Source organism: Mesoplodon densirostris, chromosome 14, assembly GCF_025265405.1.
Source record: "Mesoplodon densirostris isolate mMesDen1 chromosome 14, mMesDen1 primary haplotype, whole genome shotgun sequence".
Taxonomy (NCBI): Eukaryota; Metazoa; Chordata; class Mammalia; order Artiodactyla; family Ziphiidae; genus Mesoplodon; species Mesoplodon densirostris.
This window is the reverse complement of record NC_082674.1, coordinates 26,489,041-26,504,967: the sequence shown is the minus strand read 5'-3', so window position 1 is coordinate 26,504,967 and position 15,927 is coordinate 26,489,041. Positions and strand designations below refer to the sequence as shown.

Below are 15,927 nucleotides of genomic sequence, written 5' to 3'. Positions count from 1 at the left end.
AACAATTGAGAAAACCACATGTTCTCAGATCCCGAACTCTCCCTCAATGCTGCCAATCCAGTGAAGGCCCAGAAAATTTTCCTTTATAATGAGCTTCAACCTGTTCTATCTTTCCATCCTCACCGCTAAAGCCACTGATCACTCATCCCTTATTTAAACTTCCTAGAATATCACTTTTGTCATATCACTCTTTTATTCAAAACCACAACAGACTCCCGTATCTGTAGGGTTACTAATCCTGAAGAAAGGCACTTACGGCCCTTCACAAACTAGTTCTGTCCATATCATTTCCCAGTGGAAACTCTCTGCTCTCTGCTGATAGGCTGACACAGCCCAGTTCATTCCCACATCCGTGTCTGGTTCACAGCAGGATCTTGATAATGCTTAGTGAGGCAACCACATAATGTACTGTTCAAACTGCAACATTTTAAAAAATGAAACAAGGCATTAAAAAATCATTAAAACTATAGGACCTTAAAAAGACCTTATTTGTTGACCAACAAACTGCTGATTGTCAAATTGGTTTTACTACTGATATAACAGGGGACCTAAAGATGGTTCTATTTGAAAACCGTTTTCAAAAGTAAAATTATTTATTGAAAAATAAAATATATTAAAAAATTGTAAATTCAGATTATCTGAAACTTAAAAATAACAAAAGGAACATTAAGCAAGCTATATATTTGTGACATTTGCATATTTCTCTAACATATTACAGAATTAAAATCAATTTTTCTTAGCAGATATTCATATCCTCTAGTCAGTTCCTTAGTCATATCTAATTCTAGTACCATGTCATTGATATCTTCTGATAATTTTTTCAGTACCTTAGTACTTTTAATTTTTTCATAAAACTGCCTGCTGTCTACTTCAAAGTTGTTCTTTATTGTTAATTGTCAAATTTATTGTTAATACATTTAGAATTGTTAAAACTTTTGATTGACTCTTCTCTGCAGGTCATAATAATTTTAGCTGAGAAAATATTCTAAATGTATTGAGGAAAAATTAAAAATAGAACCACCATATGATCCAGCAATCTCACTACTGAGTATATAGCTGAAGGAAATGAAATCACTCTTTGAAGAGATATCTGCACCCTCATGTTCACTGTAGCATTATTCACAATAGCTGAGACATGTAAACAAACTAAGTATCTGTCAATAGATGAATGTATAAAGAAATTGTGTGAGTGTGTGCACACAGAGGGTGAAATATTATTCAGCCATGAAAAAGAAGGAAATCTTGCCTTTGGCAACAACATGGATGAACTTTGAGGGCATTATGCTAAGTAAAATAAGTTAGACAGAGAAAGACAAATACCATATGCTCTCACTTGTATGTGGAATCTAGAACAGCCAAACTCATAGAAATAGCAGAATGGTGGTTGCCAGGAGTTGGGGGTGGGGGAAAGTGGGGAGATGTTGGTCAAAGCATACAAACTTCCAGTTATAAGATAAATAAGTTCTGGGGATCTAACATACAGCATGGTGACTATAGTCAACAATACTGTATTATATACTTGAAAATTGCTAAAAGAGTAGATCTTAAATGTTATCATCACACACACACAAAGGTGACAGAGGTGAGGTGATAGAGGTGTTAACTAATGCTACTGTGGTAATCATTTCACAATATATACCTGTATCAAATCTTATCAAGTTGTATACCTTATACAATATGTCAATTATACAATATGTCAATTATATCTCAATAGAGCCGGGAAAATTTTTTTTTAATGTACTGAGATAACTAGGAAGCTCAGAGCAACTGCTGCTAAACAGAGGATATTCTGAATTCTAGTTTTGTTAATACTGAAGCTTATAAATATTTTTCTTGGGTCCTGTCTTTTGGCCTCCATTTAGAGTACCTTTCTTCAACAAATATTTTTAACAGGACAAAATTCATCAAATAATTCATCAAATTTATGATTCTTTGTAGGTTTCATCAAACTTACAAATTTATAAATTATAGGCCTTCTCAATTACATTCTATTCTAGAATAGAATATAAATTTATTCAGTTAAAATCAAAAACTCAGTCAAAAGTTTTTGGCAAATTATTATTGATATCTTAAGTACAATGGTACTTGGTTATTTTTTTAAGTCCTTACTTTTTTAGAGATACATACTAAAACATTTAAAAATGAAATGATATATTGGGTTTGTTTCAAAATAATATGGGATGGAGTGGGAAAATATAGATGAAACAGGCCCAGTTATGAGTTAGTAACTGTTGAAGCTGGTTCATAGGCACATGGGAGGGGACTCTTTATTCTGGTCTCTGCTAGTATATATTTTGTATAATTGAAAATTTCATAACAAAAGGTTACAAAGGAAAGATTCCTCCTAGGTAGATGTTACAGACTGAACTGTATCCCTCTCAAAATTCATATGTTGAAGCTCAACCCCCAGTGTGACTGTATTTGGAGACAGGGCCTTTAAGGAGATAATTAAGGTTAAATGAGGTCATAATGGTGAGGCCCTAATCCAACAGGACTGGTATCCTCTGAAGAAGAAGAAAAGACACTGGAGCTCTCTCTACACATGAACAGAGAAAAGGCCATGTGAGGAGACAGTGAAAAGGTAGCCATCTAAAAGCAAGGAAAAGACCTCACCAGAAACCAACCCTGAAGGCACCCTGATCTTGGACTTCTAGCTTCCAGAACTGTGAAAAAATTAATTTCCACAGTGGTTTAAACCACCCAGTCTGTAGTATAATTAAACCACAGTGGTTTAAACCACCCAGTCTGTAGTATTAGTCAGCCCTTAGCAGACTAACACAGTAGGGATATTCAAAAGTACAATTATACATTATTAAATTAAATCCTGTACACGATTTAAACTCTCATTGTTCCTCTTCAAGATAAATTTCAATGTCTTCCTGTTTGAAAGTTTGCTTTCAATAATTACAATCTGGTAAAAGTTGTAAAAGCTGAATTTTTTTTGAACGCCATTAATTGAATACATAAAAGATTTCAAATTGATTTTGAACACAATGCAGCCAAAACGAAAGACTCCTTAAGAAAAAAAAAGTTCCGGGCTTCCCTGGTGGCGCAGTGGTTGAGAGTCCACCTGCCGATGCAGGGGACGCGGGTTCGTGCCCCGGTCTGGGAAGGTCCCACATGCCACGGTGTGGCTGGGCCCGTGAGCCATGGCCGTTGGGCCTGCGCGTCCGGAGCCTGTGCTCCGCAATGGGAGAGACCACGACAGAGAGGCCCGCGTACCGCAAAAAAAAAATAAAATAAAATAAAATAAAATAAAGTTCCTATCATTATAGGACACTTAAATTGATGTATTAAAAAATTCTTCAAAAGGGCTTCCCTCATGGCACAGTGGTTGAGAGTCCGCCTGCCGATGCAGGGGACACGGGCTCGTGCCCCGGTCCGGGAAGATCCAACATGCCGCGGAGCGGCTGGGCCCGTGAGCCATGGCCGCTGAGCCTGCGCGTCCAGAGTCTGTGCTCTGCAACGGGAGAGGCCACAACAGTGAGAGGCCCGCGTACCGAGAAAAAAAAAAAATCTTCAAAAAACTCAAACATTTTTATAGTGCATTAGGTGATGCGCAGCAACAAGAGAAAGTATACACTGCCACACTAATCTTATTTTAGTTCAACATCAGACATCACATCAGACATCACAAGAATTTTGTAATTCAATTACCCAAACAGTGTATATTAAAGTATGTGTAAATGACGACCGCTAGTTTTTAGTTCCATTGGTAGAAGCTCGTTTGGACCATATTATGTCCACCACTACAACCCATTCCAAGTACATTTCTGCTCCACTGGTTTTTCTTAATTCAAAAAGAGAATTACTTTTACCATGTTGTCATGCTCCACGAAAATTTGTATCCTTATTATCACCACTAAAAGAAATACTTTTATCTTTGATGTTTAACAATAGCATTCAGAATAATGTCAGATGTTTCAACTTTGATAGAGTGAATTTCCAAAAATTTTATTTTGAATCCAATAATTAGGTGAAAAAAATTAAAACCATTATGAGAACCAAATTAATGAGTTTTCTATTTGAAGCATCTGATGTCACTGATATAAAACTGGCAGATTCAACTGTTAATGAACTACTTCTGCTAAGAGCTAGCACATTAACAGCTATGATCTCACTTTTCACATACGCACGAAAAAATTTGGTATCAACGAATTTTCTAAACTAATTTTGCGCATTTTCATTTGCTCTAGATAAAAGTCCAGTCTCACAGAATGACATGAAAATACACCTCCTACAGCTGCATATTAAATTGTCATCTTTGGACATGCTTCCTATTAAAACAACAACAACAACAACAACTACTAACTTTTGACATAAACACTAATGTTTCTTCAGAAGACTTGGGTCTTCTGGTTTTCATGTGATTAGTGATATGATTACGGCCCCTGAGGTGGAATTTAATTATATCAGGTAAATCTTGGACAAATTATATTAATACATTAATTTACTCTCTTGACAAGTGAAAATTAAGTTCTTAATTATTCCCTAAAAACACATTTTAAAAATTTGTTTGCTTTTTGGAGATGATTGCTGCCAAAGGGGTTTACTATAAACTATATAAAAAGTTATCAAGCAATATAATATAGAAATAGTGGTACATTTAGAACATACAGTAAGTGACCAAACCCCTGCAGCAAGGGAATTCAGCCTATTCTCCATGTGCTTTTACTTCTGGCAGGACTGCTTTACATCTACTCCCCATACATCTATCTAGCCTACAATTCCCCATATTTCCCACTAATTCTGCCAACTGGTAACCAGGCAACATCATGCATCTCACAGGCTGCAGCTTGGCACAAGTGTCTGATATATACCAAGGGGCTTATAGAGACATTGGCTCAAACATTTCTCCTACCACCACCCAAAACCTGAAGGAGGTGGCTGCCCTCAGCCACTCAGAGCAAACACAGTTGATGTTACCAGCCAGCATCCTACACACTGTCCTCTAAAGGGCAATGTAGTTAAGTTGCATCTCGAAAGCGTTGGGGATAAAAGACACAGGCTCCTACTGGCCACCTTTCAGATTTTATAGCACATCGTAAAGTGGGAGCTCCATCCACCACATGCATTAAACACAACACTAGATGAGGCTATGGCTGAAGACAGAATTACAAAATGAATGTCTATGAAAACCCATTCCAACTTCTTTTAATGTAACTAGTAATAATAGCACTTCATTTAAAAAGTAAAAATCTGGGGACTTCCCTGGTGGTCCAGTGGTTAAGACTCTGAGCTTCTAATGCAGGGGGCGCAGGTTCAATCCCTGGTCAGGGAAATAAGATCCCACATGCCGTGCAGTGTGGCCAAAAATTAAATTTAAAAAAAAAAGTAAAAATCTGGGACATACAATAAACTGTATGTGTTATCAGGATATTAGGCACAAACTAGGAGAGCCACTTAGTAAACTCTCAAATCTTCACCTTTCTTCATGCTTTTCTCCTACCCGTGAAGCCAGTTCCCCTCCTGCACATCTACTCACTTTGCATCCATCAGTGAACATCTAAGCTAACTTCTGTCCCATTTCTGGCTCCATCAGGCCACAGCAACCCCTCACCTCCTCTCAACTCCTATAGCCCTTCTGCCTACACATGTATCTTTCCATATATATACTGCCAGTAATATCATATAACCTTACAAAGATGACCAGTTAATTGAGGAGGAAAGTCAAGGAAAATTTTAAATTTTTAAGGGGGGTAAGGGGGAAAATTGACAAAATAAAAGAAATAAAGTATCTGTGCTGAGGGAGGGGTAAAAAATGATAGTAAGTAACATGTTCCTTTTTCAGGGCTACACATACTAGCTTGATATCTGAACAATTTCTTTGTTTTTATTTTTTGCATAAAAGTAGGGAACAATGAGAATAAGTACCTAAGAGTAGACCTAAGGATTTATGTTTTAATTCTGGCCCTGAGTCTACAAAATCCTGCTTGGGAGGTTTAGTGACCACTTCCCCCACTTCAGCTTCTTTTTTTTTTTTTTTTAACCTCTTTATTGGAGTATCATTGCTTTACAATGGTGCGTCAGTTTCTGCTTTATAACAAAGTGAATCAGCTATACATATACATATATCTCCATATCCCCTCCCTCTTGCGTCTCCCTCCCACCCTCCCTATCCCACCCCTCTAGGTGGTCACAAAACACCGAGCTGATATCCCTGTGCAATGCGGCTGCTTCTCACTAGCTATCCATTTTACATTTGGTAGTGTATATATGTCCATGCCACTCTCTCACTTCGTCCCAGCTTACCCTTCTCCCTCCCTCCCCGTGTCCTCAAGTCCATTCTCTAGTCTGTCTGCATCTTTATTCCTGTCCTGCCAATAGGTCCTTCATGACCTTTTTTTTTTTTTAGATTCCATATATATGTGTTAGCATATGGTATTTGTTTTTCTCTTTCTGACTTACTTCACTCTGTATGACAGACTCTAGGTCCATCCACCTCACTTCAAATAACTCAAATTTGTTTCTTTTTATGGCTGAGGAATATTCCATTGTATATATGTGCCACATCTTCTTTATCCATTCATCTGTTGATGGACACTTAGGTCGCTTCCATGTCCTGGCTACTGTAAATAGAGCTGCAATGAACATTGTGGTACATGACTCTTTTTGAATTATGGTTTTCTCAGGGGATATGCCCAGTAGTGGGATTGCTGGGTCGTATGGTAGTTCTATTTTTACTTTTGTAAGGAACCTCCATACTGTTCTCCATAGTGGCTGTATCAATTTACATTCCCACCAACAGTGCAAGAGGGTTTCCTTTTCTCCACATTCTCTCCAGTATTTATTGTTTCTAGATTTTTTGATGATGGCAATTCTGAACAGTGTGAGATAATATCTCATTGTAGTTTTGATTTGCATTTCTCAATTGATTAATGAAGTTGAGCATTCTTTCATGTGTTTGTTGGCAATCTGTATATCTTCTTTGGAGAAATGTCTATTTAGGTCTTCTGCCCATTTTTGGATTGGGTTGTCTGTTTTTTTGATATTGAGCTGCTTGTAAATTTTGGAGATTAATCCTTTGTCAGTTGCTTCATTTGCAAATTTTTCCTCCCATTCTGAGGGTTGTCTTTTCATCTTGTTTATGGTTTCCTTTGCTATACAAAAGCTTATAAGTTTCATTAGGTCCCACTTGTTTATTTTTGTTTTTATTTCCATTTCTCTAGGAGGCGGGTCATAAAGAATCTTGCTGTGATTTATGTTATAGAGTGTTCTGCCTGTGTTTTCCTCTAAGAGTTTGATAGTGCCTGGCCTTACATTTAGGTCTTTAATCCATTTTGAATTTATTTTTGTGTATGGTGTTAGGGAGTGTTCTAATTTCATTCTTTTACATGTAGCTGTCCAGTTTTCCCAGCACCACTTATTGAAGAGGCTGTCTTTTTCCATTGTATATTCTTGCCTCCTTTATCAAAAACAAGGTGAGCACATGTGTGTGGGTTTAACTCTGGGCTTTCTATCCTGTTCCATTGACCTATACTTCTGTTTTTGTGCCAGTACCATACTGTCATGATTACTGTACCTTTGTAGTATAGTCTGAAGTCCAGGAGCCTGATTCCTGCAGCTCCACTTTTCTTTCTCAAGATTGCTTTGGCTATTCGGGGTCTTTTGTGTTTCCATATAAATTGTGAAATTTTTTGTTCTAGTTCTGTGAAAAAAGCCAGTGATAGTTTGATAGGGATTGCATTGAATCTGTAGATTGCTTTGGGTAGTATAATCATTTTCACAATGTTGATTCTTCCAATCCAAGAACATGGTATATCTCTCCATCTGTTGGTATCATCTTTCTTTCTTCCATGTCTTATAGTTTTCTGCATACAGGTCTTTTGTCTCCTTAGGTAGGTTTATTCCTAGGTATTTTATTCTTTTTATTGCAATGGTGAATGGGAATGTTTCCTTCATTTCTCTTTCAGATTTTTCATCATTAGTGTATAGGAATGCAAGAGAGTTCTGTGCATTAATTTTGTATCCTGCTATTTTACCAAATTCATTGATTAGCTCTAGTAGTTTTCTGGTAGCATCTTTAGGATTCTCTATGTATAGTATCATGTGATCGGCAAACAGTGACAGCTGTACCTCTTCTTTTCCGATTTGGATTCCTTTTCTTTCTTTTTCTTCTCTGATTGCTGTGGCTAAAACTTCCAACACTATGTTGAATAATAGTGGTGAGACTGGGAAACCTTGTCTTGTTCCTGATCTTAGTAGAAATGGTTTCAGTGTTTCACCATTGAGGACGATGTTGGCTGTAGGTTTGTCATATATGGCCTTTATTATGTTGAGGAAAGTTCCCTCTATGCCTGCTTTCTGGAGGGTTTTTTATCATAAATGGGTGTTGAATTTTGTCAAAAGCGTTTTCTGCATCTGTTGAGATGAGCATATGGTTTTTATTCTTCAGTTTGTTAATATGGTGTATCATATTGACTGATTTGCATATATTGAAGAATCCTTGCATTCCTGGGATAAACCCCACTTGATCATGGTGTATGATCCTTTTAATGTGCTGTTGGATTCTGTTTGCTAGTATTTTGTTGAGGATTTTTGCATCTATGTTCATCAGTGATATTGGCCTGCAATTTTCTTTCTTTGTGACATCTTTGTCTGGTTTTGGTATCAGGGTGATGGTGGCCTCATAGAATGAGTTTGGGAGTGTTCCTCCCTCTGCTATATTTTGGAAGAGTTTGAGAAGGATAGGTGTTAGCTCTTCTCTAAATGTTTGATAGAATTCGCCTGTGAAGCCATCTGGTCCTTGGCTTTTGTTTGTTGGAAGATTTTTAATCACAGTCTCAATTTCAGTACTTCTGATTGGTCTGTTTGTATTTTCTATTTCTTCCTGGTTCAGTAAGAATTTCTAAGAATTTGTGCATTTCTTCCAGGTTGTCCATTTTATTGGCATAGAGTTGCTTGTAGTAATCTCTCATGATCTTTTGTTTTTCTGCAGTGTCAGTTGTTACGTCTCCGTTTTCATTTCTAATTCTGTTCATTTGTGTCTTCTCCCTTTTCTTTGTGATGATTCTGGCTAATGGTTTATCAATTTTATCTTCTCAAAGAACCAACCAGCTTTTAGTTTTATTGATCTTTGCTATTGTTTCCTTCATTTCTTTTTCATTTATTTCTGATCTGATCTTTATGATTTCTTTCCTTCTGCTAACTTTGGGGTTTTTTTTCTTCTTCTTTCTCTAATTGCTTTAGGTGTAAGGTTAGGTTGTTTATTTGAGATGTTTCCTGTTTCTGGAGGTGGGCTTGCATTGCTACAAACTTCCCTCTTAGAACTGCTTTTGCTGCCTCCCATAGGTTTTGGGTCGTCATGTTTTCACTGTCATTTGTTTCTAGGTGTGTTTTCATTTCCTCTTTGATTTCTTCAGTGATATCTTGGTTATTTAGTAGTATATTGTTTAGCCTCCACGTGTTTGTGTGTTTTACAGATATTTTCCTGTAATTGATATCTAGTCTCATAGCGTTGTGGTCGGAAAAGATACTTGATATGATTTCAATTTTCTTAAATTTACCAAGGCTTGATTTGTGACCCAAGATATGATCTACCCTGGAGAATGTTCTATGAGCACTTGAGAAGAAAGTGTATTCTGTTGTTTTTGGATGGAATGTCCTATAAATATCAATGAAGTCCATCTTGTTTAATGTATCACTTAAAGCTTGTGTTTCCTTATTTATTTTCATTTTGGATGATCTGTCCATTGTGAAAATGGGGTGTTAAAGTCCCCTACTATAACTGTGTTACTGTTGATTTCCCCTTTTATGGCTGTTAGCATTTGCTTATGTATTGAGGTGCTCCTATGTTGGGTCCATCAACATTTACAATTGTTATATCTTCTTCCTGGATTGATCCCTTGATCATTACGTAGTGTCCTTCTTTGTCTCTTGTAATAGTCTTTGTTTTAGTCTATTTTGTCTGATATGAGAATTGCTACTCCAGCTTTCTTTTGATTTCCATTTGCATGGAATATCTTTTTCCATCCCCTCTCTTTCAGTCTGTATGTGTCCCTAGTTCTGAAGTGGGTCTCTTGTAGACAGCATATATAGGGGTCTTGTTTTTGTATCCATTCAGCTGGTCTATGTCTTTTGGTTGGAGCATTTAATCTTTTTACATTTAAGGTAATTATCAATATGTATGTTCCTATTACCACCCACTTCAGCTTCTAACAGCCCACAATCCCCAGAAGTCTATGGTTGATTTTGAATTTTAGTAGTTTCAGAAGTTACTTGCAGGGCTTCCCTGGTGGCGCAGTGGTTGAGAGTCTGCCTGCCAATGCCGGGGACACGGGTTCGTGCCCCAGTCTGGGAAAATCCCACATGCCGCGGAGCGGCTGGGACCATGAGCCATGGCCACTGAGCCTGCGCGTCCAGAGCCTGTGCTCCACAACAGGAGAGGCCACAGCAGTGAGACGCCCACGTACCGCAAAAAAAAAAAAAAAAAAAAAGTTACTTGGGAAAATGAAACAGGTAGGGGTAAACGATTGGTACCTAGCAATCTCAACACAAATGCAAATGGTACACGTCTTCTGGTTCTCTAACAAATGCACCATAGACAAATGCATTTAGTTTTGTAGACCATCCCTGATATAAAACCAAACATTCCTATTTTTATAACAATTTGATTTCAGGAAGCCATTACAATGCACAAAAGCCATTCAAGTATCTCTCTCATTTGCCTGAGTTTTGTTATTAAACCTAATTGTTTGGATATGTCAGAAAAGCAGGGATAGAATTTTTTAAATTCTATTTTTCTATTTTCCTTTCATTCCACGACTTAGAGGAGACAATAGCATATAGGAGCTCTCCTTCTTCAGAGACAATTCAAACTTGCATCAAGAGTTATAGTAAGTCTACAGCGTTCAAGTTTGCATCTTGTAGTAGTTCTGTACAACTGTAGTATCATACGCCTGCAAATTTTGGCATGGCTTACAGCCTGCCTGAATTCGATCCATGGGACAAACTGCAAAATATCCTCACATAATATCTGTTTGCTCTGTGACGCTGCTTGGAGCAATTGTCATTTCTTTGTCTTGCTAAGTAATTAATTTGAAATCATATAATGAGGCCATTGGGCCCTGTCAAGTCCTCCCTTGCGAATTCCCTTACTCCACCCCTTCTTTCCTATTGCCCCTCCCTCACAGACAACTGTTCTGCTAGATCACTGCTATAGTTCCTAAGCCTGCCTACATCTAGTGTCTCCCATGGCCACAGAGTTGCCAAAACAATATTCTTAAATCACCTCCATGCACACCACATTCCTTCAATTCAACAAAGCCAAACACAAATCAACCCTTTAATAGCCTCCTACCTGCCAAATAAAAAAAACCAAAGGCCTCACCTTCAAGACCTTCCATAATCTGGCTCCAGTCTCACTTTCCCACTGGGACTGCCCTATGCCCTTTCACTCTAAAAAACTAGCCTATTCACTAACACTCTGTACATACATACATACACACACACACACACACACACACGCGCGCGCGCGCGCGCGCGCGCGCACCCCCCTTCTCTTTGTGTTTCCAGGGCTGGGCTCATACTGTTCACCTGCCTGGAATGCCCTCACCACTGCCTTTCCATTGGCCTATTCAAGTATTATGTGTCCTTCAAAGCCCAATTCACCATCCTCTCTTCATCATTGTCTACAAAAGGCAGAAATAGTCTCTTTGGCCTCTATAAAAGTAGTGTCTTAAAAATTACTCTCTGGGTTTTTCTTTGAGGCCTCATACTGTTGGCTAGCTTTGTCTATGTCCATTTCACTAGATTGTAGAAGAGGGTACAAACCAGGCCATCTGGTGGTCTGCTGCTACTGCTTCCTCCTCTGATTCCATGCCATGTGTACAGCAGACAATTAATATGTATTTGATTGAATAACTGGTTGAAGATATTATTTGTTCACTCATTCAACAATTATTTATTAAAGACCCAATATGTGTTAGGCCCTGTTATAAGCACTAGGAAAATGTAAATAAACCATACAGATGAAAACTTCTACCTTCACAGAACTTACATTGTAGTGGAGGAGAAAAAGATTTTTTTTTTAAGTAAGCTATATATAATATTAGAAGGTGCTAAGTACTATGGAGAAAAATGAAGTAGGGAAGGAAAATAAGGAATGTAAGGTAAGGGTGGAAAGTGAGGGTGTGATTTTAAATAGAATGATTACGGAAGGCCTCTCTGAGAAAGTGACATTTGATCCCAGAAGTGAATGAGGTCATGGAGCAAGGTATGCAGATATCTATCCAGAAGAAGAACATTCCAGGCAGAGGAACAGCAAGTGATGAAACCCAGAGGCAGAAATGTGCCTGGAATGTTCAGAGAAGAACAAAGAGGCTAATGTGGGGTGAGTGAGGGGGAGAATGGGAGGAGGAAGGTAAAGAAGCAACAGGGGCTAGGCTTGGCAAAGCCTTGAGCCAGTCAGAGACCTGGTGATGGAGCAGAGGAATGACACATATGACTTGCATTTGAAAGGATCAACTTGGATGTTCACTGAGTATAGGCAGATTGTAACAAGACAGAGGCAGGAAGACCAGTAAGGAGGGAATACATTAACTAGGTGAGAGGTGATGGGTATTTGACCAGAATGGTGGCAGGTAGCAAGCAGTTGTCCAATTCTGGATATATTTGAAAGGCAGATCTCCTAGAATTTGCTGATAGATTAGATGTGGGATATGAGGGAAATAGAAATCAAGGACGACTCCGAGACCAAACAGGCTGCCACTTACAGGGATGGGGATGATCTTGGGGGCAAAAGCTTTTAGGAGGGGGAGAACAGTATTTCGGATATTAGAAATGTTTAGTCAGAGTAACGAATGGGGAGACTGAGAAAGCAGTGAGATACGGAAGTCAAGGGGAGAAGACAGGACTGAAAATAAACTTTTGGGAGTTGTCAGCATACAGATGGTATTTAAGCTATGGGACTAGATTAAATCAAGGGAGTGAGTGTAGACAGAGATATACAGCCCAACAACTACGCCCTAGGAACCAGCAAAGAAGACTGAGAAGGACTAGCCAGTGAGGCAGGAGGACAATGTTAAGGCTGGACGTTAAGAGACTGTGTGCTTGAGAAAACAATTCATGTGTGTGATTTAACTTAGACAATGGTGGCTAAGGGAGGGAATTTATTTTCCCCACTCCTTATAGCAGCTGTGGTTGGGTAAACTTTAAACAGATAAGCAAGGATACGATACAGTTTTCCATAGAAGTAAAATTTTAGTAACACAATACTGAGTTCTATTTTCTACCAAAAAAAAGTGTCCAGTGATAATCAAGTTAGTGCAGGGTTTCTCAACCTTGGCACTACTGACATTCTAGCCGGGATAATTCTTTATTGTGGAGGGCTGTGCTGAGCATTATGGGATGTTTGGCAGCATCCCTGGTCTCTACCCACTAGATGTCAGTAGTGCACCCCTTCACCTCCCCACCATTGCCAAAGGACCCGGAGACAAAATCGTCCCCAGTTGAGAACTCTGAGATAGAGCAAGTTGTCAACAAAAACCAACTCTATGTTAAGCATTCTTGCTGCGAAATGCAACTGTCAGCTTCTGCTGATATTCTGTACTCCCACCTGTCCTACTCTCTTCTCCAGGCTTCTCACCAGCTCACAGATGAGAAAGATTCTCATTGTATTCACTACCCAGACTGAGGAAAGTAAGCAATTAGCTCAACCTGTCATTAAAAAAAAAAAATGTGTTCTGATCTTTTCTCAATGTAAAAGATATGCCTCAAGTCTACCCAGTTCAAAAGTGACCATTTCTGCACACCTTCATTCATTGCAGCACTACTTACAACAGACAAGAGGTAGGAGCAACCCAGTGTCCATCGACAGATGAATGGATAAAATAACTGGTATGTACATACAGTGAAATATTCAGTCTTAAAAGAAAGAAAATTCTGACAAATGATACAACATGGATGAACCTTGAGGGCGTTATGCTAAGTGAAATACGCCAGTCACAAAAGGACAAATCCTGTATGATCCCACTCATATGAGGTACTTAGAGTAGCCAAATTCATAGAGACAGAAAGTAGAGTGGTTTTTAGGGACTAGAGTCGTGGGGGGAGAACTGGGAGCTACTGTTTACTAGGTGCAGAGTTTCAGTTCTGCAGGATGAAAAGAGTTGTAGGGATGGGTGGTGGCAATGGCTACACAACAAAGTGAATGTACTTCACATACTGAACTGTACACTTAGAAAGAGTTAACATGGTAAACCGTTTTATGTTACAGGCTTTTTATCACAATTTAAAAAAGAACAGACTGCTGGCTCTGGAGTGAGACTGTCTGGGTTCAAATACTGGCAAAGTTCCCAGAGAGGCACCTGGCTCATAGTAAGTACTCAGTAAATATTAGTGGCTGATATTAAATTAGTATTATAACTAAAATTATACCAAGTCGGTGTGCATGTTTGTCAGGAGCATGGTTGACAGGTATGTGTGACTTTGGTGACTGGGAAAGCAGTCATAAAGTTTGGTAAAAAAAAATAACCATTTCTAGGAATAAAACCATTTAACTGGGCTTCCCTGGTGGCGCAGTGGTTGACAGTCCGCCTGCCGATGCACGGGACGCGGGTTCGTGCCCCGGTCTGGGAAGATTCCACATGCCGCGGAGCGGCTGGGCCCGTGAGCCATGGCCGCTGAGCCTGCGCGTCCGGAGCCTGTGCTCCCCAACAGGAGAGGCCGCAACAGTGAGAGGCCCGTGTACCGCAAAAAAAAAAAAAAAAAAAAAAACACATTTAACTAACTGAGTATCATTAAATACAAAATAGGTTGATCTCTTTCCCCTCAAAATTAGGTCCTCTCCTGTGGATTTCTCTTGCACTTACTTATTTTAAAGATCCAGGTTCCTTTTGCATTATTTTTTCAAATCTTAAAAATTTTTTTAAACATTTAAAAATGCTTCTGTGCATGTAAATACAGACATTTTTTTCCTAAAATGATCAACTACCCATTCTATATGTTACCCTTTTTATATAAAGGTTTTTCTTTCATTACTGACATCAACAATTACTTGCAGAGTCCTTCACTGCCTGTAATTTTGACTCTCATTCACTTCCTTCCTAGTATATCTACTCAAAATGGAGCCTAACTTTAATAGCTGTATTTGTGTTAAGGACAGTTAGCAGAGAGAAATAACAAAACGAAACAGAAAAGTGAATAAAAGAAGCACAAAAGAAAGCGAGTAAGAGAAAAGCAACCTGTCCACTCTTAGTGACAAGCAAGAAGTATTTTCAAGGCTAGGTTCTTAGCTCACAGATGAGCTCCCCAGTCTTTATGAAAGAAAACGGGTATTCATTCAGTAAGTCAAAATCAAAGAAAGGCAAGAGCAGATGAGGCTTTATGAACTGTCAAACCTGCATGGGATTAATCTTCACCGAGCGTTCAAAGCACTCCACGCATTCTTTAAACTCTTTGCTTCGCAGATGGAGGAGGCCTTTGGAGCGCTGGGCGCGAGCACTGCGGTGCTGAGACAACTCCCAGGCCTGGTCGTAGTAAGAGTGCTCTCGAAGGACATCTCCAAGCAAGCAGTATAGACTTGGTGTTTCTTTTTTCTCCAGCTCTTGCCTGAGGATTTCTTCTGCCTAGAAATAACAACAGAAATAACTAAATTGCTGAATAGTGACAAATGCCTATTTTTTAGCACATATACAATCTTTTATGTCACATGATCCAAAATTTTATTTTCAAAGTTTGAGATGACCTGCTTATTTCATGCATCTGGCACACAGGCTGAAAAAGAGAGGAACAGTAGAAGATCAATATGGTACAAGGAACAGAGGAACAAGAAGTAAGAGGTGAACACGCTTCACTGGCCTCTGGAATCCTCAAGGAAGGGCCCCACGGAGAGGCTGACTTCATGATACTGGGGGTGATTCATTTAGCTCCCCTTTTCCCTGCTCCCTCTTCCAGATGTCACCACTGTGACCGTTTGTTAGAGCAGAG

General features: G+C 38.9%; 1 protein-coding gene and 1 non-coding gene across 3 annotated transcripts in view; one reads left to right on the top strand and one right to left on the bottom strand.

The window, feature by feature from the left end:
* The window catches only part of TTC27 (tetratricopeptide repeat domain 27), a 183,541-nt gene that overhangs the window by 43,067 nt on the left and 124,547 nt on the right, over positions 1-15,927 (bottom strand). For both annotated transcript variants that reach the window (XM_060117082.1, XM_060117081.1), the window contains exon 13: positions 15,339-15,566. In XM_060117082.1, the coding sequence (XP_059973065.1) occupies positions 15,339-15,566 (228 nt within the window). The remainder of the gene's footprint in view (positions 1-15,338; positions 15,567-15,927) is intronic.
* TRNAR-UCU (transfer RNA arginine (anticodon UCU)) lies at positions 5,209-5,281 on the top strand. The gene has a single exon. It is a non-coding gene; the product is annotated as a tRNA-Arg (tRNA).